General features: G+C 71.2%; 2 protein-coding genes across 2 annotated transcripts; one reads left to right on the top strand and one right to left on the bottom strand.

Moving 5' to 3' along the window:
- Positions 1-899: 899 nt before the first annotated feature.
- LOC311514008 (chloride channel protein ClC-Kb-like) lies at positions 900-18,680 on the bottom strand. Its single transcript, XM_084616263.1, has 22 exons — positions 17,521-18,680; positions 16,623-16,751; positions 16,246-16,374; positions 14,774-14,913; positions 14,423-14,500; positions 14,214-14,292; positions 11,007-11,132; positions 10,501-10,585; positions 10,161-10,241; positions 9,510-9,594; positions 7,359-7,538; positions 7,060-7,129; positions 6,533-6,643; positions 5,791-6,004; positions 4,889-5,022; positions 4,629-4,756; positions 4,006-4,051; positions 3,804-3,856; positions 3,509-3,556; positions 2,493-2,597; positions 1,578-1,664; positions 900-1,205 (listed from the first exon to the last, which is right to left on the bottom strand). Exons 1-22 carry the CDS (start codon positions 17,693-17,695, stop codon positions 1,104-1,106), a joined length of 2,385 nt encoding a protein of 794 aa, XP_084472389.1. The 5' UTR covers positions 17,696-18,680; the 3' UTR covers positions 900-1,103.
- A 538-nt stretch (positions 18,681-19,218) lies between these two features.
- On the top strand, positions 19,219-21,350 carry POP7 (POP7 homolog, ribonuclease P/MRP subunit). The gene is made up of 2 exons (XM_084616123.1): positions 19,219-19,431; positions 20,200-21,350. The coding sequence occupies exons 1-2, from the start codon at positions 19,361-19,363 to the stop codon at positions 20,594-20,596; spliced, it is 468 nt and encodes a 155-aa protein (XP_084472249.1). The 5' UTR covers positions 19,219-19,360; the 3' UTR covers positions 20,597-21,350.
- Positions 21,351-22,552: the final 1,202 nt, after the last annotated feature.

Here is a 22,552-nt window from a genome sequence, read left to right as displayed (position 1 = left end):
GTCACCGCGGGAACAGATGATGTCACCCCCTGGCCCTGTGATGTCACTGTGCCGCCCTGTTGTGTCATCGCCAGGACCTGTGATGTCACCACGTGGCCCTGTGACGTCACCGTCCCACACTGTTCTGTCATTGCCTGGCCCTGTGATGTCACCGTCTCTGGTGTTGCCATTGTGTCAGGCTGCAAGGCCATTACATCAGCAGATGATGTCGTCGCACGGCCCTGTGATGTCATAGTGTCACTCCATAATGTCAGGGAATTGAGCTGTTCCTCCGGCCGCAATAACCCCTCGTGGCCCCCCTTGATGCCATCAAAATGACACGATGGCGCGGTGTGAGGCCCTGATGTCACCACGCTGTCATTAGGTTCCTCAACGACAACGCGCCCTTACATCTTCTGCCATGATGTCACCCCATGCAGCAGCGATGTCATTGGAACACAAAATGATGTCACCGGCCACCCTTCTGACCAAGGACAGCCCCCAGCATGTCATGGTGTCACAGCACAATGCCGTGAGGTCATCGCCTCAGCCCCCAGCACCATTGTGTGCCCTATGATGTCACTGGGGAACAACGTGACTTCCCCTGATGCACCGGTGACTTGGCATGTCACACAAGGATGTCACAAGCTAAGGCTATGATGTCACTCTGTCAGGTTATGATGTCATAACCCTATATCCGGGCACCATGACAACCACGTGTTTCACCACGAGAACCCAGGCCCCTGCTCTGACCCAGGGGTGGGTGCATCTCCAGCCCCCCACCAGTCCCCACTACCCTCCCAGAGCCCGGGAGAGAACCCAGGCGTCCTGGCTCCCAGCCCTCCCTGCTCCAACCCACCAGACCCCTAGAAAGATGGGAGTGGGGAATAAAAGAGAGACAAAAAAATGTAACCCGTTTTTTATTGGGTGATTGGGGGGGCGTTCTTCGGGGGGGCAGCACCTGAAAACGGGGGGTTAATAATTTAGGGGTCACTGGGGGGCTATTGGAACTGGGACACGGGGAGGACAAGAGAGAAAAGATGGGGACCAAGGTGCTGTGGGGGGCTTTCTCTCCCCTGCCCCTGCTCCGGGGTTTGGGGTTAGGCCGGATGTTTCGATCCCCGCTAGGCTGAGGCTCCGTTGGGGTCCCCCTCGCGTTGCCCCCCGTCATGGGGCCGGCGCCTGGCAAAGGTGCCCTTGATCGATCCCTCCACGGCGGCTTTGAGCTGTTGGGGGGCAGAGACAGCGCGTCAGGGACACCCCCGCCCCCAAACCTCTGAGCCCCCCCCGGCCCCAATTTCACCCGTGACCCCCACCTCCTTCCTCAACTTCCCTGAACCCCAAAGGTCCCCCTGCGACCCCAACATCCTCCCTGACCCCGGATTCCCCAGGATCTCCCCCCATGCCCCCTCTTGACCCCACTGTGACCCCCATGCCTTCCCACCCCCACATATGATCCCATGACCCCCCCATCTCCTCATGACCCCACGAGCTCCCTGCCCCACCCACAACCTCTCTGATCTGCTTGATCTCCCGTGTACCCCAACCCACACCCCCCATCTCCCCTCCCACCGCCCCCCATCTGCCCCCCACCCTACCTCTCGGAGGCTCACCACCCCGACCAGCCGGCCCACGTTGGTGACATAGGCTGTCCGCAGGCCCAGCAAGTTGAACAGATCATAGCACTGGGGGGGGGACGGGGGGGTCAGACGTCAAAACAAGGGGGGCGGATATTGCGGGGAGCCATATCCGCCCCCCTTGAATCAAGGTTGTGGCTCAGGGGTCGGGACATGGCAAGGGGGGCCCACAGCAATGTGGGGGGGGGGCATTAGCTGGACTTGGGGGGGCATGGGTCATAATTATATGCAAATGAGCCACACCCCATTGCATAAGCCAATTGATGTGCAACGGTCTTGTTCCCCCATTACATATGCAAATGTATGGAAAGCAGGCCTGCAAATGAGCCGGCCCTGCTAATTGCATATTTAAATTCATCTGCAACTCCTCCCAGCCTAACCGCCTATGCAAATTGCCCTACCAGCCCCTCCGCCCCTAATTGCACGTGCAAATTGATGTGCCGCGGCCTCTCACTCTAACTGCACATGCAAATTCACCTTAACACCTTCATTGCTTATGCAAATCCCTATCACCATGTATAAGCGCTTACCCCTGAGCTAATGCAAATGAGCTGCCAGCAGATTTGCATACAAAATTTAACCTCCCCAAACGTTAATTGCTCTGCGTCCAGTGTGCAGCCGATGCCAGGGACGGCCCTATTTGCATATGCAAATGCCTGCCAATCAGAGCTCTGCTCAAGCCCGCACCAGCCATTCCCCACCCACCCAGACTCGGGTCCTGGCAGGTCCGGGCTGCAGATTGCCGGCTCCCAGAATCCCTTGCGCCACCTCTGGCCGCGCGGTGGCTGCAAAGCATGCTGGGAGGGCAGAGCGGGGGGCGAGGGCGCGATATTGGGGGGACCCCCCCCGCACCCCGAGGCCGCCGGCAGCACCCACCTGGTAGAGGGTCTCGTTCTCCAGCAGGCGGTAGGGGGCTGGGTCGATGGGCAGCTCCTCCAGCCGGACCAGCTCCTGCAGCTGCTGGCACTCCCAGTCCTCCACCTGCAGCCGGGCAAAGCATCCTGGGAAATATCCCGCCGGCTCCGCCCTCCCCGGGGTCCTCCCAGAATCCTTTGCACCAGCCCCCGCCAAGCAGCCGGGGCAAAGCATCCTGGGAAATATCCTCCCCAGCTCCAGCCCCCTCTCCCGGGGTCCTCCCAGAATCCCTTGCACCTGCTCCCGCCAAGCAGCCGGGGCAAAGCATCCTGGGAAATATCCCCCCGGCTCCAGCCCCCTTCCCCGCGGTCCTCCCAGAATCCTTTGCACCAGCCCCCGCCAAGCAGCCGGGGCAAAGCATCCTGGGAAATATCCTCCCCAGCTCCAGCCCCCTCCCCCGGGGTCCTCCCAGAATCCCTTGCACCTGCTCCCGCCAAGCAGCCGGGGCAAAGCATCCTGGGAAATATCCCCCCGGCTCCAGCCCCCTTCCCCGCGGTCCTCCCAGAATCCTTTGCACCAGCCCCCGCCAAACAGCCGGGGCAAAGCATCCTGGGAAATATCCTCCCCAGCTTCAGCCCCCTCCCCCGAGGTCCTCCCAGAATCCCTTGCACCTGCTCCCACCAAGCAGCCGGGGCAAAGCATCCTGGGAAATATCCCCCCGGCTCCAGCCCCCTTCCCCGCGGTCCTCCCAGAATCCTTTGCACCAGCCCCCGCCAAACAGCCGGGGCAAAGCATCCTGGGAACACTCGAAGACGCATACAAACCCCGATAGTCTGGGGGGGCCAGTCTGAACCCCGATAGTCTGGGCCACCCGCAAGTCTGACATGTGATAGTCTGGGGCTGGGGGGGGAGATTTGAGCCTCCCCCGCCTCTTCAATCGCCCTGCAGACTCGGGGAGGGCTGGGGGAGGGTCACGTCCCCCCGACCCGGGTACCCGGGGGGGTCCCCACGGACAGGCAGCCCCGCCCTCGACATACCAAGTGATGCACGTCCTTCATCTTGACAGACAGTTGGGTGCCTCGCTCCTGCGGGGGGGGGACACGGATCAGCACCCGCAGCATCCCCATGGGGGGGCACGACAGCCCTTCCGAGCCCCCCAGTCCTCCCCTGCTGCACTCCATGGGCCTCCCTTTAACTGACCCCCACTCCCAGCCCCTGCATCTACCAATGGGCCCCCCTGCTCCCCCCTGCTTCCCCCCCATCAATGCATCCTCCCAGCCCCCACTGCATCCTCCCAAACGAGGGGGCCCCCCTTCCCTGCCCCCCCAGCACCTCCTCTTTTGATGTCTCCCCGTCGCCCGGCTCAGCAGAAACTCTCGGTGTTTCTGGAAAAGGGAGAGACACAAGGGGTGGGGGCAGGTCAGATCACCCCCCTCCCCGCCTCTGACTCTCCCCCACCATCCCAAACCATCCCCCCCAGTCTCCATGTGCCCCCCCTGCCCTGCAAAACCCCCCCAACCCCCGTCCTGCTCACCTGGCTTCTCCTCTGGGGTTCCTGAAGCGCCGTCTGCACCCAGCAGCTGCAAGGGAAAGAGTCACAGAGTCAAACCGCGGCTGCTCGCCCGGCGCTGAGATGCGCCCACCTCTGGGGCGGGGCGGCTGGTGACCGGGGACTCCTTGCCCAGCGCTGAGATGCGGCCACATCTGGGGCGGGGCGGCGGGTTTCATGGGGGCCCCTTGCCCGGCGCTGAGATGCGCCCACCTCTGGGGCGGGGCGGCTGGTGACACGGGGACCCCACACCCGGCGCCGAGATGCGGCCACCTCTGGGGCGGGGCGGCGGGTTACACGGGGACCCCTCACCCGGCGCCGAGATGCGGCCACCTCTGGGGCGGGGCGGCGGGTTACACGGGGGCCCCTCGCCCGGCGCCGAGATGCGCCCACCTCTGGGGCGGGGCGGCGGGTTACACGGGGACCCCTCGCCCGGTGCCGAGATGCGCCCACCTCTGGGGCGGGGCGGCGGGTTTCACGGGGGCCCCTCGCCCGGTGCCGAGATGCGCCCACCTCTGGGGCGGGGCGGCGGGTTTCACGGGGGCCCCTCGCCCGGCGCCGAGATGCGCCCACCTCTGGGGCGGGGCGGCGGGGCAGGCATTACTCACGGGCTGTGTGGGGCCGCTCGCCTCGGACCGCCAGAGCAGATGCTGGAATCGCTTCTCCGCGCTCAGCTGCTCCGACAGCAGCTTGGCGAGATGCTTCCGCCGGACGGAGCCCAGCAAGATCCTGGACTCTGCAGACAAGCCGGGGGGGCGGGGGGGCGTTAATGGGGCCCGGGGCCTGTCCCCTCCAGGGGGCGCCGGCTCCCCTCCGGCCCCCGGGCGAGGACTGGCTGCCTCGGAGGGTGCAGGGGGGCCACACTGACCTTGGGAGTCCACGAGGGGGAACTGTTTGAGGCTGGAGGCCTTGAGCAGCCCCCTCAGGTCCTTGTACCTGCAGCCCCGGGGCAGGAATTGGAGATCGGTGACCATGAAATCCTCCGCGTAGATGTCGTGGGCCCTGGGTGTGAGGCGGGACGGGGGGTTGAAGCCAGAGGGAGAACCCAGGAGTCCTGGCTCCCAGCCCCCACCCCCCGCTCTAACCCACCAGCCCCCCCTCCCCTCCCCGAACCAGGGAGAGAACCCAGGAGTCCTGGCCCCCAGCCCCCCCGCTCTAACCCACCAGCCCCCCCTCCCCTCCCAGAACCAGGGAGAGAACCCAGGAGTCCTGGCCCCCAGCCCCCCCCGCTCTAACCCACCAGCCCCCCCTCCCCTCCCAGAACCGGGGAGAGAACCCAGGAGTCCTGGCTCCCAGCCCCCCCTGCTCTAACCCACCAGCCCCCACTCCCCTCCCCGAACCAGGGAGAGAACCCAGGAGTCCTGGCTCCCAGCCCCCCCACTCTAACCCACCAGCCCCCCCTCCCCTCCCAGAACCAGGGAGAGAACCCAGGAGTCCTGGCCCCCAGCCCCCCCCGCTCTAACCCACCAGCCCCCCCTCCCCTCCCAGAACCAGGGAGAGAACCCAGGAGTCCTGGCTCCCAGCCCCCCCACTCTAACCCACCAGCCCCCCCTCCCCTCCCAGAACCAGGGAGAGAACCCAGGAGTCCTGGCCCCCAGGCCCCCCTGCTCTAACCCACCAGCCCCCCTCCCCTCCCAGCACTGGGGGAAGAACTCAGGAGTCCTGGCCCCCAGTCCTAACCACTAGACCCTACTCCCCTCCCAGAGCCGGGGGGAGAACCCGGGCGTCCTGGCTCCCTGCCCCGGGCGGGACCCCGGCGTCCGGGCGCACCCGCTCCGGCCCACGCCCAGCTTGGGCAAGTAGGGCAGCTGCTTGGCGATGATGATGCCGTCGAAGAAGGAGGCCTGGAGCCGCTGGCTGAGCCCGTTGGCCACCAGCACCGCGATGAGCAGGGGCAGGACGTGGGACATCTGCCCCGTCAGCTCGAACACCAGCAGGGCCGTCGACAGCGTGTGGGTCACCGCGCCCGAGTAGGCCGCCGCGCCTGGGGGGCGGGGGGGGGTGAGCCCTCGGAGCCCCCCAGAGCCCTAACGCCGCCCGCCGAGCCCCCCTGCGAGGAAGTGGGGACGTCCCAGGGGCCTGACTGGCTTCGTAGGGAGCCGTTCCAGAGCATGGCCCCGGCGACGCCGTGACCGCTGGTGTGAGCGGTGGGATCCGACGGCGCCCCTGGATCCAGCCGTAAGCCGTGAAACGAAGGGGGATTAACGAGGAGCAGGCGTGCTGAGGGCTCAGAAGGGGGCGGTTTTGGGGGGCGGTTAACCCCGGGGAGGGTGTGAGCAGGGATCCCCCTGGGGGCCGCGGGGAGGGGGCTCGGCCCTGGGAGAGGGGTGGTGACCCGGGGAAGGGGAACCGTGGGGAGCCGAGAGCACCCAGGCCCGGGAGTCCACAAAATGTGAAGAACATTCGCACTTCGTCACACCCCTGCCGAGCCCCCTGCCCCCTGCCGAGCCCCCCCCGAGCCCCCCTGCCTCCCGCCACGCCCCCCCCCGGTGCCCCCGACAGCAGCTCATACCGGCCAGGGCGTAGGCCGCGGGGCCGATGGCGATGCGGATCCCGTCGGAGACGATCCCCTCGGGGAAAACCTTGGCCATGATCTCCCCATAGAGCCGGCCCAGCCCCGCGCCTGTGGGCACAGAGCCCCCCCCACCCCCCGGAGGTTAGACGGGGACCCCCGGCCAGACCCCCCACTCCCCTGACCCAGCCCATCCTGGGATATAGGCAGGGCTGGGAGGCCGGACGCCTGGGTTCTCTCCCCGGCTCTGGGAGGGGAGCGGGGGCTGGTGGGTCAGAGCAGGGAGGGCTGGTGGGTTAGGACTCCTGGGTTCTCTCCCCGGCTCAGGGAGGGGAGCGGGGGGGCTGGGAGCCAGGACGCCTGGGTTCTCTCCCCAGCCGCTGGGAGGGGAGCGGGGGCTGGTGGGTTAGAGCAGGGGGGCTGGGGGGCAGGACTCCTGGGTTCTCTCCCTGGCTCTGGGAGGGGAGTGGGGGCTGGGGGGGTTAGAGCGGGGGATGGGCTGGGAGCCCGGACGCCTGGGTTCTCACCATAGACGAAGACGGGCAGGAAGTAGCCGGCGGGAACGACCATGGTGGTGGCCAGAAGCAGCATGAAGAACTGGGGGGAGGGATGAGTGAATGAAACAGCCCCCCCTTGCCCCCCCCTCCACTCCAGCCCCCCCCCAACACGTCGTCCCCCAGGGCCAGCCAGACACCGGGGGCGCCAGATACCAGAGGCACCCCCCTCCCCCCAGTGATGCCCCACAACGCCTCTCGTGCCCCCCTCCCCCGTCCCGGGAGCCCCCCTCCCCCGTCCCAGGAGCCCCCCACCCCCCCCGGCCCCCCACCTTGGCGAGCAGGAAGAAGCTGAGCATCTCCAGGGAGGAGAGCTGCGGGTGGGTCCACTGGAGCCAGGGGTCCCCGTAGGAGGGGTGGGGGGGCTGGCGGGAGGCATTGAGCCCCCCCAGCTCCGCCCGCCCCCAGGTGCAGTTGTTGAAGAAAGTCTCCAGCAGCTCCTTCATCGTCAGCTGGGGGGGGAGAAAGGGGGGGTGAGACGGGGAAGCGGGGGGATCCCAGCCGGGGGGGAGAAAGGGGGGTGAGACGGGGAAGCGGGGGGATCCCAGCCGGGGGGGGAGAAAGGGGGGGTGAGACGGGGAAGCGGGGGGATCCCAGCCGGGGGCGGAGAAAGGGGGGTGAGACGGGGAAGTGGGGGGATCCCAGCCGGGGGCGGAGAAAGGGGGGGTGAGACGGGGAAGCGGGGGGATCCCAGCCGGGGGGGGAGAAAGGGGGGTGAGACGGGGAAGCGGGGGGATCCCAGCCGGGGGGGGAGAAAGGGGGGTGAGACGGGGAAGCGGGGGGATCCCAGCCGGGGGGGAGAAAGGGGGGTGAGACGGGGAAGCGGGCGGGATCCCAGCCAGGGGGGGAGAAAGGGGGGGTGAGACGGGGAAGCGGGCGGGATCCCAGCCAGGGGGGGAGAAAGGGGGGGTGAGACGGGGAAGCGGGGGGATCCCAGCCGGGGGCGGAGAAAGGGGGGGTGAGACGGGGAAGCGGGGGGATCCCAGCCGGGGGGGGAGAAAGGGGGGTGAGACGGGGAAGCGGGGGGATCCCAGCCGGGGGGAGAAAGGGGGGGTGAGACGGGGAAGCGGGGGGATCCCAGCCGGGGGGGGAGAAAGGGGGGTGAGACGGGGAAGCGGGGGGATCCCAGCCGGGGGGGAGAAAGGGGGGGTGAGACGGGGAAGCGGGCGGGATCCCAGCCAGGGGGGGAGAAAGGGGGGGTGAGATGGGGAAGCGGGGGGGATCCCAGCCGGGGGGGAGAAACGGGGGGTGAGACGGGGAAGCGGGGGGATCCCAGCCGGGGGCGGAGAAAGGGGGGTGAGACGGGGAAGCGGGGGGATCCCAGCCGGGGGCGGAGAAAGGTGGGGTGAGACGGGGAAGCGGGGGGATCCCAGCCGGGGGCGGAGAAAGGGGGGGTGAGACGGGGAAGCGGGGGGATCCCAGCCGGGGGTGGAGAAAGGGGGGTGAGACGGGGAAGCGGGGGGATCCCAGCCGGGGGCGGAGAAAGGGGGTTGAGACGGGGAAGCGGGGGGATCCCAGCCGGGGGGGGGAGAAAGGGGGGTGAGACGGGGAAGCGGGGGGATCCCAGCCGGGGGCGGAGAAAGGGGGGGTGAGACGGGGAAGCGGGGGGATCCCAGCCGGGGGGGGAGAAAGGGGGGGTGAGACGGGGAAGCGGGGGGGATCCCAGCCGGGGGGGGAGAAAGGGGGGGTGAGACGGGGAAGCGGGGGGGATCCCAGCCGGGGGCGGAGAAAGGGGGTTGAGACGGGGAAGCGGGGGGATCCCAGCCGGGGGGGGGAGAAAGGGGGGTGAGACGGGGAAGCGGGGGGATCCCAGCCGGGGGCGGAGAAAGGGGGGGTGAGACGGGGAAGCGGGGGGATCCCAGCCGGGGGGGGAGAAAGGGGGGGTGAGACGGGGAAGTGGGGGGGATCCCAGCCGGGGGGGGAGAAAGGGGGGGTGAGACGGGGAAGCGGGGGGATCCCAGCCGGGGGGGGGAGAAAGGGGGGGTGAGACGGGGAAGCGGGGGGATCCCAGCCGGGGGGGAGAAAGGGGGGGTGAGACGGGGAAGTGGGGGGGATCCCAGCCGGGGGCGGAGAAAGGGGGGTGAGACGGGGAAGTGGGGGGATCCCAGCCGGGGGCGGAGAAAGGGGGGGTGAGACGGGGAAGCGGGGGGATCCCAGCCGGGGGGGGAGAAAGGGGGGGTGAGACGGGGAAGTGGGGGGGATCCCAGCCGGGGGGGGAGAAAGGGGGGGTGAGACGGGGAAGCGGGGGGATCCCAGCCGGGGGGGGGGGAGAAAGGGGGGGTGAGACGGGGAAGCGGGGGGATCCCAGCCGGGGGCGGAGAAAGGGGGGTGAGACGGGGAAGTGGGGGATCCCAGCCGGGGGTGGAGAAAGGGGGGGTGAGACAGGGAAGCGGGGGGATCCCAGCCGGGGGGGGGTTACTCACCCGCGCCCCCAGGTACTGCCCCAGCCCGTGGGGGAAGGTGACGCTCGCCAGCACCAGGGAGACCAGCCCCGCGTGGAGGATTTCGCTGCCGGGGGGGGGAGAAAACGGGGTAGATGGTAAATTAAACGGGGGGTGAAGGGGGAGCAAGGGGAGACGGGGGGCAGGGCGGCGGTGGGGCCTGGCACTGGGAGATGGGGGGCTGGGGGAGGCAGGGGGGCAATGGGGGCAGATGGGAGCAGGACGGGGGAGGGGTCTGGCACTGAGGGAATATAGGGGGGCTGTGATGGGGGCTGAGCTGATGATGGGAGGGGCTGGGGGGGAGATGGGGGCAGGGCGGAGGAGGGGCCTGGGACGGGGGGGGGCTGGGGGAGATGGGGGCAGGGCGGAGGAGGGGCCTGGCATGGGGGGGCTGGGGGGGAGATGGGGGGCAGGGCGGAGGAGGGGCCTGGCACGGGGGGCAGGGCGGAGGAGGGGCCTGGCACGGGGGGGCTGGGGGGGAGATGGGGGGCAGGGCGGAGGAGGGGCCTGGCACAGGCGGCTGGGGGGGCGATGGGGGCAGGGCGGAGGAGGGGCCTGGCACGGGGGGCTGGGGGGCGATGGGGGCTCCCCGGGGGCGGGGGGAGGGTTTGGGGGGCACCGGGGGGCACTCACCCGCGGCTCAGCCGGGCCAGGAGTGGCAGGAGGCGGCGGTGGCAGAAGAGGAAGACGCAGCAGAGACCCCCGCACAGCGCCCTGCGGGGACACGCGTCAGGGCGAACCCCGGCGTCCGGGCCCCGCGCCTCCCCACCGCACCCCCTCCCGGCCGGGAGAGAACCCAGGCGTCCTGGCCCCCAGCCCTCTGCCAGCCTCTGTCCCCTGGGCGGGGGCGGGGCCTGGCCGGCTGGGGGCGGGGCCTGGCCACAGGGGGCGGGGCCTGGCCGGCTGGGGGCGGGGCCTGGCCACAGGGGGCGGGGCCTGGCCGGCTGGGGAAGTCGGGGTCCCCCCCACTCACCCCAGCAGGGCGAACGAGAGCAGCTCGGGCAGGTCGAAGGGGAACTCGACGCGCCAGCTGGTGCTGAAGAGCACGGCCACCGTCTCTGGGGGGGGGCACCGGGGGGGCACGGTTAGTCTGGGGGGGCTGGGTCCCCCCGTCTTCCCAGCCCGGCCCCTCGCCCGGCCCTCAGCCCCCAAAGCCCTGTGATCCGGCCCCCCTGCTCCCTCCCCCGTACCCCATTTCTTCAGCCCCCCCAAAAACCCTCTGACCCCAGATCGCCCCCTCCCCTGTACCCCATTTCTCCAGCCCCCCACAACCCTCTCCCCTGGATCTCCCCCGCCCCCCAGTCCTCCAGCCCCCCACAACCCTCTCCCCGGATCTCCCCCGGCCCCCCAGTTCTCCAGCCCCCCACAACCCTCTGCCCCGGATCTCCCCGGCCCCCCAGTCCTCCAGCCCCCCCCGCCCTCTCCCCCGGCCCCCCCCGCCCCCAGTCCTCCAGCCCCCCCGCCCCCCGCCCCCCGTACCGCTCTCCCCATGGAGCAAGGGCAGCAGGCGGAAGCCGAGGGCCGCGCAGGTGGCAGAGAAGAAGCCGCGCCAATAATCCCGCAGGGCGAAGTGCGTCCCGGTCGCCTCCACGGAGAACAGCACCCCTGGGGGGCAGGGGGGGCAGCTGGGATCCGGCCCCCCGGCCCGGCCCTGAGCCCCCCGCGCGCCCCACATGCCCCTCCCGCCTGCCCGTCTCCGGCCCGCCAGGCGTCCCCGAGCCCCCCACGTGCCCCCAGACCTCCCCACGCCCCCCCAGGTCCCCCAGGGGTCCCCGAACCCCCCACGTGCCCCCAGACCTCCCCATGCGCCCCCCCGGGTCCCCCAGGGGTCCCCGAACCCCCCACGTGCCCCCAGACCTCCCCACGCGCCCCCGGGTCCCCCAGGCGTCCCCGAGCCCCCCACGTGCCCCCAGACCTCCCCACGCGCCCCCCGGGTCCCCCAAGGGTCCCCGAGCCCCCCACATACCCCCAGACCTCCCCACACGCCCCCCGGGTCCCCCAGGGGTCCCCGAACCCCCCACGTACCCCCAGACCTCCCCACGCCCCCCCGGGTCTCCCAGGGGTCCCCGAACCCCCCACGTGCCCCCAGACCTCCCCACGCGCCCCCCTGTCCCCCAGGGGTCCCTGAACCCCCCACGTGCCCCCAGACCTCCCCACGCGCCCCCCGGGTCCCCCAGGGGTCCCCGAACCCCCCACGTGCCCCCAGACCTCCCCACGCGCCCCCCTGTCCCCCAGGGGTCCCCGAACCCCCCCACGTGCCCCCAGACCTCCCCACATGCCCCCGGGTCCCCCAGGGTTCCCTGAACCCCCCCACGTGCCCCCAGACCTCCCCACGCGCCCCCGGGTCCCCCAGGCGTCCCCGAGCCCCCCACGTGCCCCCAGACCTCCCCACACGCCCCCCGGGTCCCCCAAGGGTCCCCGAGCCCCCCACGTACCCCCAGACCTCCCCACACGCCCCCCGGGTCCCCCAGGGGTCCCCAAACCCCCCACGTGCCCCCAGACCTCCCCACGCCCCCCCGGGTTCCCCAGGGGTCCCCGAACCCCCCACGTGCCCCCAGACCTCCCCACGCGCCCCCCGCGTCCCCCAGGCGTCCCCGAACCCCCCACGTGCCCCCAGACCTCCCCACGCGCCCCCCTGTCCCCCAGGCGTCACCAAGCCCCCATGTACCCCCAGACCTCCCCACACGCCCCCCTGTCCCCCAGGGGTCCCCGAACCCCCCACGTGCCCCCAGACCTCCCCACGCGCCCCCGGGTTCCCCAGGGGTCCCCGAACCCCCACATACCCCCAGACCTCCCCACGCGCCCCCGGGTCCCCCAGGCGTCCCCGAGCCCCCCACATGCCCCCAGACCTCCCCACGTGCCCCCGGGTCCCCCAGGCATCCCCGAACCCCCCACGTGTCCCCAGACCTCCCCACGCGCCCCCCCTGTCCCCCAGGCATCCCCGAACCCCCCACGTGCCCCCAGACCTCCCCACGCGCCCCCCGCGTCCCCCAGGCATCCCCGAGCCCCCCACGTACCCCCAGACCTCCCCACACGCCCCCTGGGTCCCCCAGGCGTCCCCGATCCCCCCACGTACCCCCAGACCTCCCCACGCCCCCCCCGGGTCCCCCAGGCGTCCCCGAACCCCCCACGTGCCCCCAGACCTCCCCACGCGCCCCCCGGGTCCCCCAGGCATCCCCGAGCCCCCCACGTACCCCCAGACCTCCCCACACGCCCCCTGGGTCCCCCAGGCGTCCCCGATCCCCCCACGTACCCCCAGACCTCCCCACGCCCCCCCCGGGTCCCCCAGGCGTCCCCGAACCCCCCACGTGCCCCCAGACCTCCCCACGTGCCCCCCGGGTCCCCAAGGGGTCCCCGAACCCCCCACGTGCCCCCAGACCTCCCCACGCCCCCCCCCGGGTCCCCCAGGCGTCCCCGAGCCCCCCACGTGCCCCCAGACCTCCCCACGCGCCCCCCGGGTCCCCCAGGGGTCCCCGAACCCCCCACATACCCCCAGACCTCCCCACGCCCCCCCCGGGTTCCCCAGGCTTCCCCGAGCCCCCCACGTACCCCCAGACCTCCCCACACGCCCCTCTGTCCCCCAGGGGTCCCCGAACCCCCCACGTAGCCCCAGACCTCCCCACGCGCCCCCCAGGTCCCCCAGGCGTCCCCGAACCCCCCACGTGCCCCCAGACCTCCCCACGCACCCCCTGTCCCCCAGGGGTCCCCGAACCCCCCACATGCCCCCAGACCTCCCCACGCCCCCCCGGGTCCCCCAGGTGTCCCCGAACCCCCCATGTGCCCCCAGACCTCCCCACGTGCCCCCCGGGTCCCCCAGGGGTCCCCGAACCCCCCACATGCCCCCAGACCTCCCCACGCCCCCCCGGGTCCCCCAGGGTTCCCTGAACCCCCCCATGTGCCCCCAGACCTCCCCACGCGCCCCCGGGTCCCCCAGGCGTCCCCGAGCCCCCCACATGCCCCCAGACCTCCCCACGCGCCCCCCGGGTCCCCCAGGGGTCCCCGAGCCCCCCACATGCCCCCAGACCTCCCCACGCGCCCCCCCGGGTCCCCCAGGGGTCCCCGAACCCCCCATGTGCCCCCAGACCTCCCCACGTGGCCCCCGGGTCCCCCAGGGGTCCCCGAACCCCCCACGTGCCCCCAGACCTCCCCACGCTCCCCCCAGGTCCCCCAGGGGTCCCCGAACCCCCCACGTACGCCCAGACCGCCCCACGCGCCCCCTGGGTCCCCCCAGCGTCCCCGAGCCCCCCACATACCCCCAGGCGTCCCCACGCGCCCCCCGGGTCCCCCAGGTGTCCCCGAACCTCACACACACACACCCAGATGGCCCCATGCTCCCCCCAAGTCCCCCATGCATCCCCCAAACCCCCCACATACCCCCAGACCTCCCCATGCCCCCCGGGTTCCCCAGGGGTCCCTGAACCCCCCACGTACCCCCAGACCTCCCCACGCGCCCCTCTGTCCCCCAGGCATCCCCGAGCCCCCCACGTGCCCCCAGACCGCCCCACGCACCCCCCGGGTCCCCCCAGCGTCCCCGAGCCCCCCACATACCCCCAGGCGTCCCCACGCGCCCCCCGGGTCCCCCAGGTGTCCCCGAGCCCCCCACGTACCCCCAGACCTCCCCATGCGCCCCCCGGGTCCCCCATGTGCCCTCCTCAGCCCCCCCGTGAGCGCTTTGGGGTCACTCACCTCCCACGGGGGCCACGAAGCAGCAGGCCACCCCCACGGCCGCCCCGGCCACCAACATCTCGTACTTGCGGGCCGGGTTCTGGGGGGCAGAGATGGGGGGTGAGAGGCAGGTGGGGGGCTGGGGGAAGGGCGGGAGGTGGGGGAGAGGCCAGGGGAGGGGTTGGGGGTCAGGGGAAATTTGGGGGGACCAGGGACCCCCCCGGACTCACCTCCTTGGTGCCAGCAACTCGCACCATCACCCGGCCCAGCTGGGTGGCCAGGATCGTGGCCATGTGAACAAAGGGGCCCTGGGGAGAGAACCGGGGTCACGCAGCTCCGGCCAGATCCCCCCCAATCCCCAGCCCCCCAATCCCCCTAACACACCCAGCCCCCACCTCCCAGATCCACAACCCCCCAATCCCCCACCCCCAGAGACCCCAGCCCCCCAATTCCTCCAGCCCCTGACCACCAGACATCCCCCCAGAGACCCCTCTCCCCTAGCTTCCCACAGACACCCTGTCCCCCCAATTCCTCCCAACACACCCAGCTGCCCCCCGTCCCCCCAGATCCCCCCCACTCACCACTTTGCCCAGGAAGATGGTGCTGCCGGCCCCCAGGGTGCAGATCACCCCCACCAGCTTGGCCAGGCCGGTTCGCAGGGTGAAGAACTCGCTCAGCACGACCCCCCGGAGCGTCACCTTCAGCTCGGGGATCCCGGAGCCTGGGGGGGGACGCGTCAGAGCCCCCCACGGCCCCGGAGACCCCGTGTTCACCCCCCCCACAGCCCCAGGGATTGGGGACCCTGCATTCACTCCCCCCCACAGCCCCAGGGATGGGGGACCCCACGTTCACCACCCTCGGCCCCAGGGACCCCGCGTTCACACACCCCCCATGGCCCCAGGGATCGGGGACCCCACGTTCACAGCCCCCTATGACCCGGGGATGGGGGACCCCGCATTCAGCCCCCCCACGGCCCCAGGGATCGGGGACCCCACGTTCACACCCCCCCACAGCCCCGGGGACCCCACATTCACACCCCCCCACGGCACCAGGGATCGGGGACCCCACATTCACTCCCCTTATGGCCCCAGAGATCGGGGACCCCGCGTTCACAGCCCCCCACGGCCCCAGGGATCGGGGACCCCACGTTCACCCCCCCACAGTCCCGGGGACCCCACGTTCACACCCCCCCCACGGCACCAGGGATCGGGGACCCCACATTCACTCCCCTTATGGCCCCAGAGATCGGGGACCCCACGTTCACAGCCCCCTATGACCCGGGGATGGGGGACCCTGCGTTCAGCCCCCCCACGGCCCCAGGGATCAGGGACCCCACATTCACACCCCCCCACAGCCCCGGGGACCCCACGTTCACACCCCCCCCACGGCACCAGGGATCGGGGACCCCACTTTCACTCCCCTTATGGCCCCAGAGATCGGGGACCCCGCGTCCACAGCCCCCCACGGCCCCAGGGATCGGGGACCCCACGTTCACCCCCCCACAGCCCAGGGGACCCCACGTTCACACCCCCCCACGGCACCAGGGATCGGGGACCTCACATTCACTCCCCTTATGGCCCCAGAGATCGGGGACCCTGCGTTCACAGCCCCCCACGGCCCCAGGGATCGGGGACCCCACGTTCACCCCCCCACAGCCCCGGGGACTCCACGTTCACACCCCCCCCACGGCACCAGGGATCGGGGACCCCACTTTCACTCCCCTTATGGCCCCAGAGATCGGGGACCCCGCGTTCACAGCCCCCTATGACCCGGGGATGGGGGACCCCGCGTTCAGCCCCCCCACGGCCCCAGGGATCGGGGACCCCACGTTCACACCCCCCACAGCCCCGGGGACCCCACGTTCACACACCCCCCACGGCCCCAGGGATCGGGGACCCCACTTTCACTCCCCTTATGGCCCCAGAGATCGGGGACCCCGCGTTCACAGCCCCCCACGGCCCCAGGGATGGGGGACCCCGCGTTCCCAGCCCCCCCAATGCCCCCGTCCCTGGGACCTCGGGGCTGCGGTGGGGTTGGGGGGCCCGGGCCCTACCGGCAGCCTGCGGCGAGATGTACTTGGCGACTCCAGCCGCGACCGTCATGAACCCCGTGTGGTAGAGGACCCAGGAGAAATACTGCAGGGCACGATACCCCTCCAGCGTGTCATACACCCACAGGTTGGCTGGGGGGCAAGGGGGGGGGTCAGTGCAGGGCCCCAGGGCCAGGACCCCCCCCCGCCCCCCAGCGCCGTACGGGGGGCTCCATGGAGCACCCGGGATCTGGGGCCGGGGGTCGAATGCAGGGAGGGTTCAGCGGCTCACAGGGGACCCCAAATCATGTCCCCCTCATGCTGCCCCTGCCAGCGATTCCCCCGGCCCTGGGGCCCCGCGGGATGGGGGGGCTGGGGATCGGAGGGGGGGTCGGGGGCACCTCGCTGGAACTTGGAGATGACGACGTCGAGGCCGAAGCTGATGGTCGCCATGCAGATGCCCAGGAGGAAGAGGAAGATCCAGTCCTCGCCCAGCTTCAGGATCGGGGAGCGGACGGACAGACCCAGCGCTGCCAGAGAGACGGACGGAGGCTGCCCCACACTCCCGACCCGCAGCCCCCGGCCCTGCCGGTGCCCCTCACTCCTGACCCGCAGCCCCCCCAGCCCAGCCGGTGCCCCTCACTCCCGACCCGCAGCCCCTGCCAGCCCACCCCCGCCCCCCCGGCCCTGCCGGTGCCCCTCACTCCTGACCCGCAGCCCCCCCAGCCCAGCCGGTGCCCCTCACTCCCGACCCGCAGCCCCCTGCCAGCCCAGCCCTGCCCCCCCAGCCCAGCCGGTGCCCCTCACTCCTGACCCGCAGCCCCCCCAGCCCAGCCGGTGCCCCTCACTCCCGACCCGCAGCCCCTGCCAGCCCACCCCCGCCCCCCCGGCCCTGCCGGTGCCCCTCACTCCTGACCCGCAGCCCCCCCAGCCCAGCCGGTGCCCCTCACTCCCGACCCGCAGCCCCTGCCAGCCCAGCCCCGCCCCCCCCGGCCCTGCCGGTGCCCCTCACTCCTGACCCGCAGCCCCCCCAGCCCAGCCGGTGCCCCTCACTCCCGACCTGCAGCCCCCGGCCCCGCCGGTGCCCCTCACTCCCGACCCGCAGCCCCCTGCCAGCCCAGCCCTGCCCCCCCAGCCCAGCCGGTGCCCCTCACTCCCGACCCGCAGCCCCTGCCAGCCCAGCCCCGCCCCCCCAGCCCTGCCGGTGCCCCTCACTCCAGACCCGCAGCCCCCTGCCAGCCCAGCCCTGCCCCCCCAGCTCTGCCGGTGCCCCTCACTCCCTACCCGCGGCCCCCTTACGTTTCAGAGCCTGTATCACTCTTTGCACAACCTTGCACCCCCGTGGCCGCTGGTCCCTGCCAAACAGCTTCTGGTACGTCTCCCCGAGCAGCTCACTGTCCAGGTGCTGCCCCTGGGTCCCCGGCCCCCCAACCCCCTCCTTGGCCTCCCCCTTTCTCGAGTTGCACAGCCCCATGGCCCTGACTGGCTCCAGTGGCTGGCACCCACCCCCTCTCCCTAGGGTTTATAGCCCCATCAGCCCTGCCCCACCCTGCGGGGAGCGGAACCAGCTGCCTGGAGCCAGGGACACCGGTCTGGGCCGGGCGAAGCCAGGCGGGGGGGACGACAGAAAGAGAGAGTGTGCGGAGATTAGAGGGTGGGTGTGGGGACAGACAGACAGATAGATGGGGTGGATGGGGATAGATAGATAGATAGAGGAGTGGGTGGGGATAGATAGACAGGTGGGCGATGGATGGCCAGAGGCCTGTGTCTAGGGACATACAGTGTCACTGTAGCCATGTGGGGCCCAGGGTGAGGTTAGATCTTTTCCTGGATGGACTTCTGTTGGCCTGGGGACGGACAGACAGACAGAGGCAGATTCTCTGCCAAGGCCAGCGGCTCCGATCTGGCCCCAGGGCCGGGCACTGGCCGGCTCTGCTCCGGGCAGCGAGGTTGGGGGGTGAGGGAGTTAGTGGCTAGTACCTGAGCTTTGCAAAGCTTCAGGGCATCCCCCTCCGCAGTCCCACCCTGCTGTTGTGGCAACAAACCCAGGGGAAGGGCCCCCAGCTGTCTGGAGCCTGTGGGAGTCACCTCTCCCTGGGGCACCCAGTACCAGAGGGGGGTGGGAGCCAGGACTCCTGGGTTCTCTCCCTGGCTCTGGGTTATGGATTAACAGGGGGGCAGGCGAAGGGCTGGTCTGGGTCCAAGGCGACCTTTGACTCCCCGGGAGCAAAGGCATCCTCAACAGGTGGAAAAATAAACTGGGCATGAAACTTCCAGGTGGCTCTGTCCTCGTGGGGGGGTTTGGAAACTGCCCCCCCTCCCCACCACTTTATAGGGTGGAAAGAATGTCAAGCCCCCCACCCCCGCCCCGGAATTCGGGGGGGATGGACGTGGGGGATGGACAGACAGTCCCTGCCCGGGGCTGGGGGTGGGGGGTGGAATAGTCCAGAGAGGGACCCGGGGGGCGGGGGCTTCATTCCCTTCCTGAGCTTTTCCCCCAGGGGCCCCTTTCTCCTGCCTCCCCAGAGCCCCATCTCCCCCACCCCCTGCCCCCCATGTCTCCCAAACCCCCTGTGGCCCATCTCCCCTCAACCTGCTGGGCCCCTAATCCCTGGGGCTCCCCCTCCCTCTGGGGCCCCCTCTCCCCCATAGCCCCCCATTTCCCCCAGGCTTCTCCCCCTAACCTCCCTTGTCCCCATCTCCCTCTAAACTCCCAGGCTCCCCCATTCTCCTGTAACCTCCCAGGGCCCCATCTCTCCCCTTAGCTCACCCTACTCCCTTCCAGGGCCCCCCCATCTCCCCCTAAACCCTGGACTCTTCCCCTCTGCTCCCTCAGGGGCCCCACGTCTCCCCTAACCCCCCGGGATTCCCCCTCCACCCCTCAACCTCTGGGGCCCCCATCTCCCCTAACCCCCCGGGATTCCCCCTCCACCCCCCAACATCTGGGCCCCCCATCTCCCCTAACCCTCCCGTGGAGCCCCGTCCCCTTAACCCATCCACGCGCGGTCCGGGCCGGTTGTATGAACGTTCCACGCGCGCTCCCGGCGGGTTGTATGAACGTTCCACGCGCGCTCCGGGCGGGGCGGGGGGTTTGTATGAACGTTCCACGCGCGCTCCCGGCGGGTTGTATGAACGTTCCATGCGCGCGCCGGGCCGGGGTGGAGGCGGAAGCGGAAGCGGCGGCTCGGCCTGCGCTGGGGACACGGGGAGGTGAGTGGGGGGCCGCCCCAGGGCACCTCAGTGGGGGCGGGGTGTCATTCGGGGCGCTGTGGGGGGAGGGGGAGAGTTGGGGGCAGTAGGGGAGGGGGGCCGCATGGGGCTGTGACTCTGGTTGGGGGTGGGTAGGTGGGGGGCAGGGGGATGACTGGAGGGGCGGTTCGGGAGGAGCTGGCGATGCTCTGGGGGGGCAGGGGAACGGGGGGCTGGAGGACTGGAGGGGGATTCTAGGGGGCTGGCGATGCTCTGGGGGACGTCTGGCCGGGGGGCGCTGCAGGAGGGTCGGGGGGGCTGGAGGGGGATTCTAGGGGGCTGGCGATGCTCTGGGAGAGTTGGAGGGGGCTGGCGATGCTCTGGAGGGGGATTCTAGGGGGCTGGCGATGCCCTGGGGGACGTCTGGCCGGGGGGCGCTGCAGGAGGGTCGGGGGGGCTGGAGGGGGATTCTAGGGGGCTGGCGATGCTCTGGGAGAGTTGGAGGGGGCTGGCGATGCTCTGGAGGGGGATTCTAGGGGGCTGGCGATGCTCTGGGGGACGTCTGGCCGGGGGGCGCTGCAGGAGGGTCGGGGGGGCTGGAGGGGGATTCTAGGGGGCTGGCGATGCCCTGGGGGGGGCCTGGGGGACGTCGGGACCGGGGAGAGGTGGGGGGAGCTGCGAGGGGAGGGCCGGTGGGCGCGGCGCACAGGAGGCTGGATTCGGGGGGGGCCCCGGGGCGGGGAACGTGGGGGCAGGCGGCCCTGGACTCCCCTCTCTCTCCTCCCCCAGACCCATGGCGGAGCCGGCGCCCCCCGCGGCGGAGCTGGCCCTGCGGCGCCGCCTGCCCCCCCGGCTGCCCCGGCGCCCGGGCGACGTCTACGTCAACATGAAGACGGACTTCAAGGCCCAGCTGAGCCGGTGCCAGAAGCTCCTGGGCCCGGCGGGCGGCTGCGCCGAGATCTGCATCCACGGGCTGGGCCTGGCCATCAACCGGGCCATCAACATCGCGCTGCAGCTCCAGGCGGCCGGCGCCGGTGGCCTGCGGCTGGCCGCCAACACCTCCACCGTGGAGCTGGCCGACGGGCTGGAGCCCCAGGGCGACGAGGACGGGCGCCCGCCGCTGGCCCGGGCCCGCAACAACTCCGCCATCCACATCCGGGTGTGCCGGGCCTCGCCCCCGCCCTGAGGGAGCCGAGCCGGGGCGCGGAGCCTGGCCCCCTCTCCCAGCACAGAGCCTGCTCCCCGAAAGCCCTGCCCCGGTACGGAGCCGGTCCCCGGAGCCTGGCCCCCTCTCCCGGCACGGAGCCTGCTCCCCGAAAGCCCTGCCCCGGTACGGAGCCGGTCCCCGGAGCCTGGCCCCCTCCCGGCACGGAGCCTGCTCCCCGAAAGCCCTGCCCCGGCGCAGAGCCGGTCCCCGGAGCCTGGCCCCCTCCCGGTGCGGAGCCTGCTCCCAGAAAGCCCTGCCCCGGCGCAGAGCCGGTCCCCAGAGCCTGGCCCCCTCCCGGTGCTGAGCCTGCTCCCAGAAACCCCTGCTCCAGTGCTCCGGGACAGCGCCCCAGCACACAGATGCCCCTGGAGCCTGCCCCTCACTGGCACAGAGCCACCCCCACATCCTCCCCACTGGCATGGAGCTGCCCCCACGCCAACCTGTCTGGCTACATTCATATGTGGGGGGGGGGAACGGGATCTTTAATCCCTTTCTGGACCACCTGCCACCACCCAACCACTCCCCTCCTCCCCACACCCAACCAAGACTGAATGCCTCCCCGAATTGGATGCCGGAGCCCGAGGGGATGCAGATTGTGGGGGGCACGGATTCTGACTTTGGGGTGTTGCGGGGGGCTGGGGAAAGCCGCCCCCATCCTTGCAGGGACCTGCCTCATGGCCTACATCTGTTGGATTGAACAATAAAAGCGACCAGGGTCTTGGTCAGCACTGGACTTGGGCCCCCGTGTGACATCACTTGGGGGGCACTGGCTGGCTCAGGGGGGCAGGGAACGGGGCCCGGGGCCTGTCCCTGCTGGTGGCCGGCAGCTCCAGGACCTCCCGTGGGGGGCCAGACCCTTCCTACCCAGGTCCGGTTCCTGGTACCAGCCTCGCCGCTTCATTCCCCGTGAAACCAGCCTCTAAACCCAGATCCCCCACGGCGGGGCATAAACCTGGGGGTCCGGATAGCAGCTCGCTGTAACCGGCCGCCCCGCCCCGCCCCAGAGGTGGCCGCATCTCGGCGCCGGCCGAGGGGTCCCCGTATAAACCCCCAAGACAGGCAATGAGGTGGAAATTCCCAGAGTAAGAATCTAGATACAGTGACAGAGCTGAGCATAGAACCCAGGAGTCCTGGCTCCCAGCCCCCCCTGCTCTAACCCACCAGCCCCCACTCCCCTCCCAGAGCTGGGGAGAGAACCCAGGCGTCCGGGCTCCCGGCCCTGACCCCGCCCGTCGCTGGCTGCGCGTGTCAGACACCTGGGCCAGAGGCAGAGCCCGCTCGGGGGGCAGGCTGAGTTTGGCAGCCCATGTGGGGCTGAGGGCCCCAGGCCAGGGGGCTGGCAGGGCCGGGCCCCATGCCCAGCACTGGGTTTGTGGAGCACCTGGCAGAGCTGGGATTGGGAGCCTGCATGATACTAGCGGGGGCTGGGCGGGGGGCAGGCGTCAGAGGGGGCCTGGATGGGGGGTTGGACTGGGGACAGAGGGGGGCGGGGCGGGAGGCAGGAGACATGGGAAAGCTGGGCCAGGGGGGCTATCTCGGAGTCAGAAGGGGACTGGGTGGGGGGCCCGGCAGGGTCACTCGGGGGCTGGGCAGGGCACACGGGGGCTGGGTGGGTGACCCGTGGGGTCAGAGTGGGGCTCGGTAGGTAGGGGATACGGGGGGTCCCAGCAGAGGCCACGGGGGGGCTGGGCCAGAGGTCACGGGGTCAGGGGATTTGGGGGCCTGGCAGAAGCCACGGGGGGCTGGCTGGGGGCCCAGCAGAGGGCATGGGGGGGCCAGGCAGGGCCGGTGCCCGCCCGCTCTGCCCTTTCCCCTGCTGCCCCCCGGTTGATGAGTGACCGGCCCTGGCGCCGGGGCCCGGCTCTGTTTGCCGAAGGCTACGGGGTCGATGGCCCTGGCAGCCCCACTCCCTGCAGCCCAGCACGTCTGCCCCGC

This window comes from Lepidochelys olivacea (assembly GCF_965140295.1).
Source record: "Lepidochelys olivacea isolate rLepOli2 genome assembly, chromosome: 28".
Taxonomy (NCBI): Eukaryota; Metazoa; Chordata; order Testudines; family Cheloniidae; genus Lepidochelys; species Lepidochelys olivacea.
The sequence above is the reverse complement of the archived record's forward strand: the minus strand, read 5'-3'. Positions and strand labels throughout refer to the sequence as shown.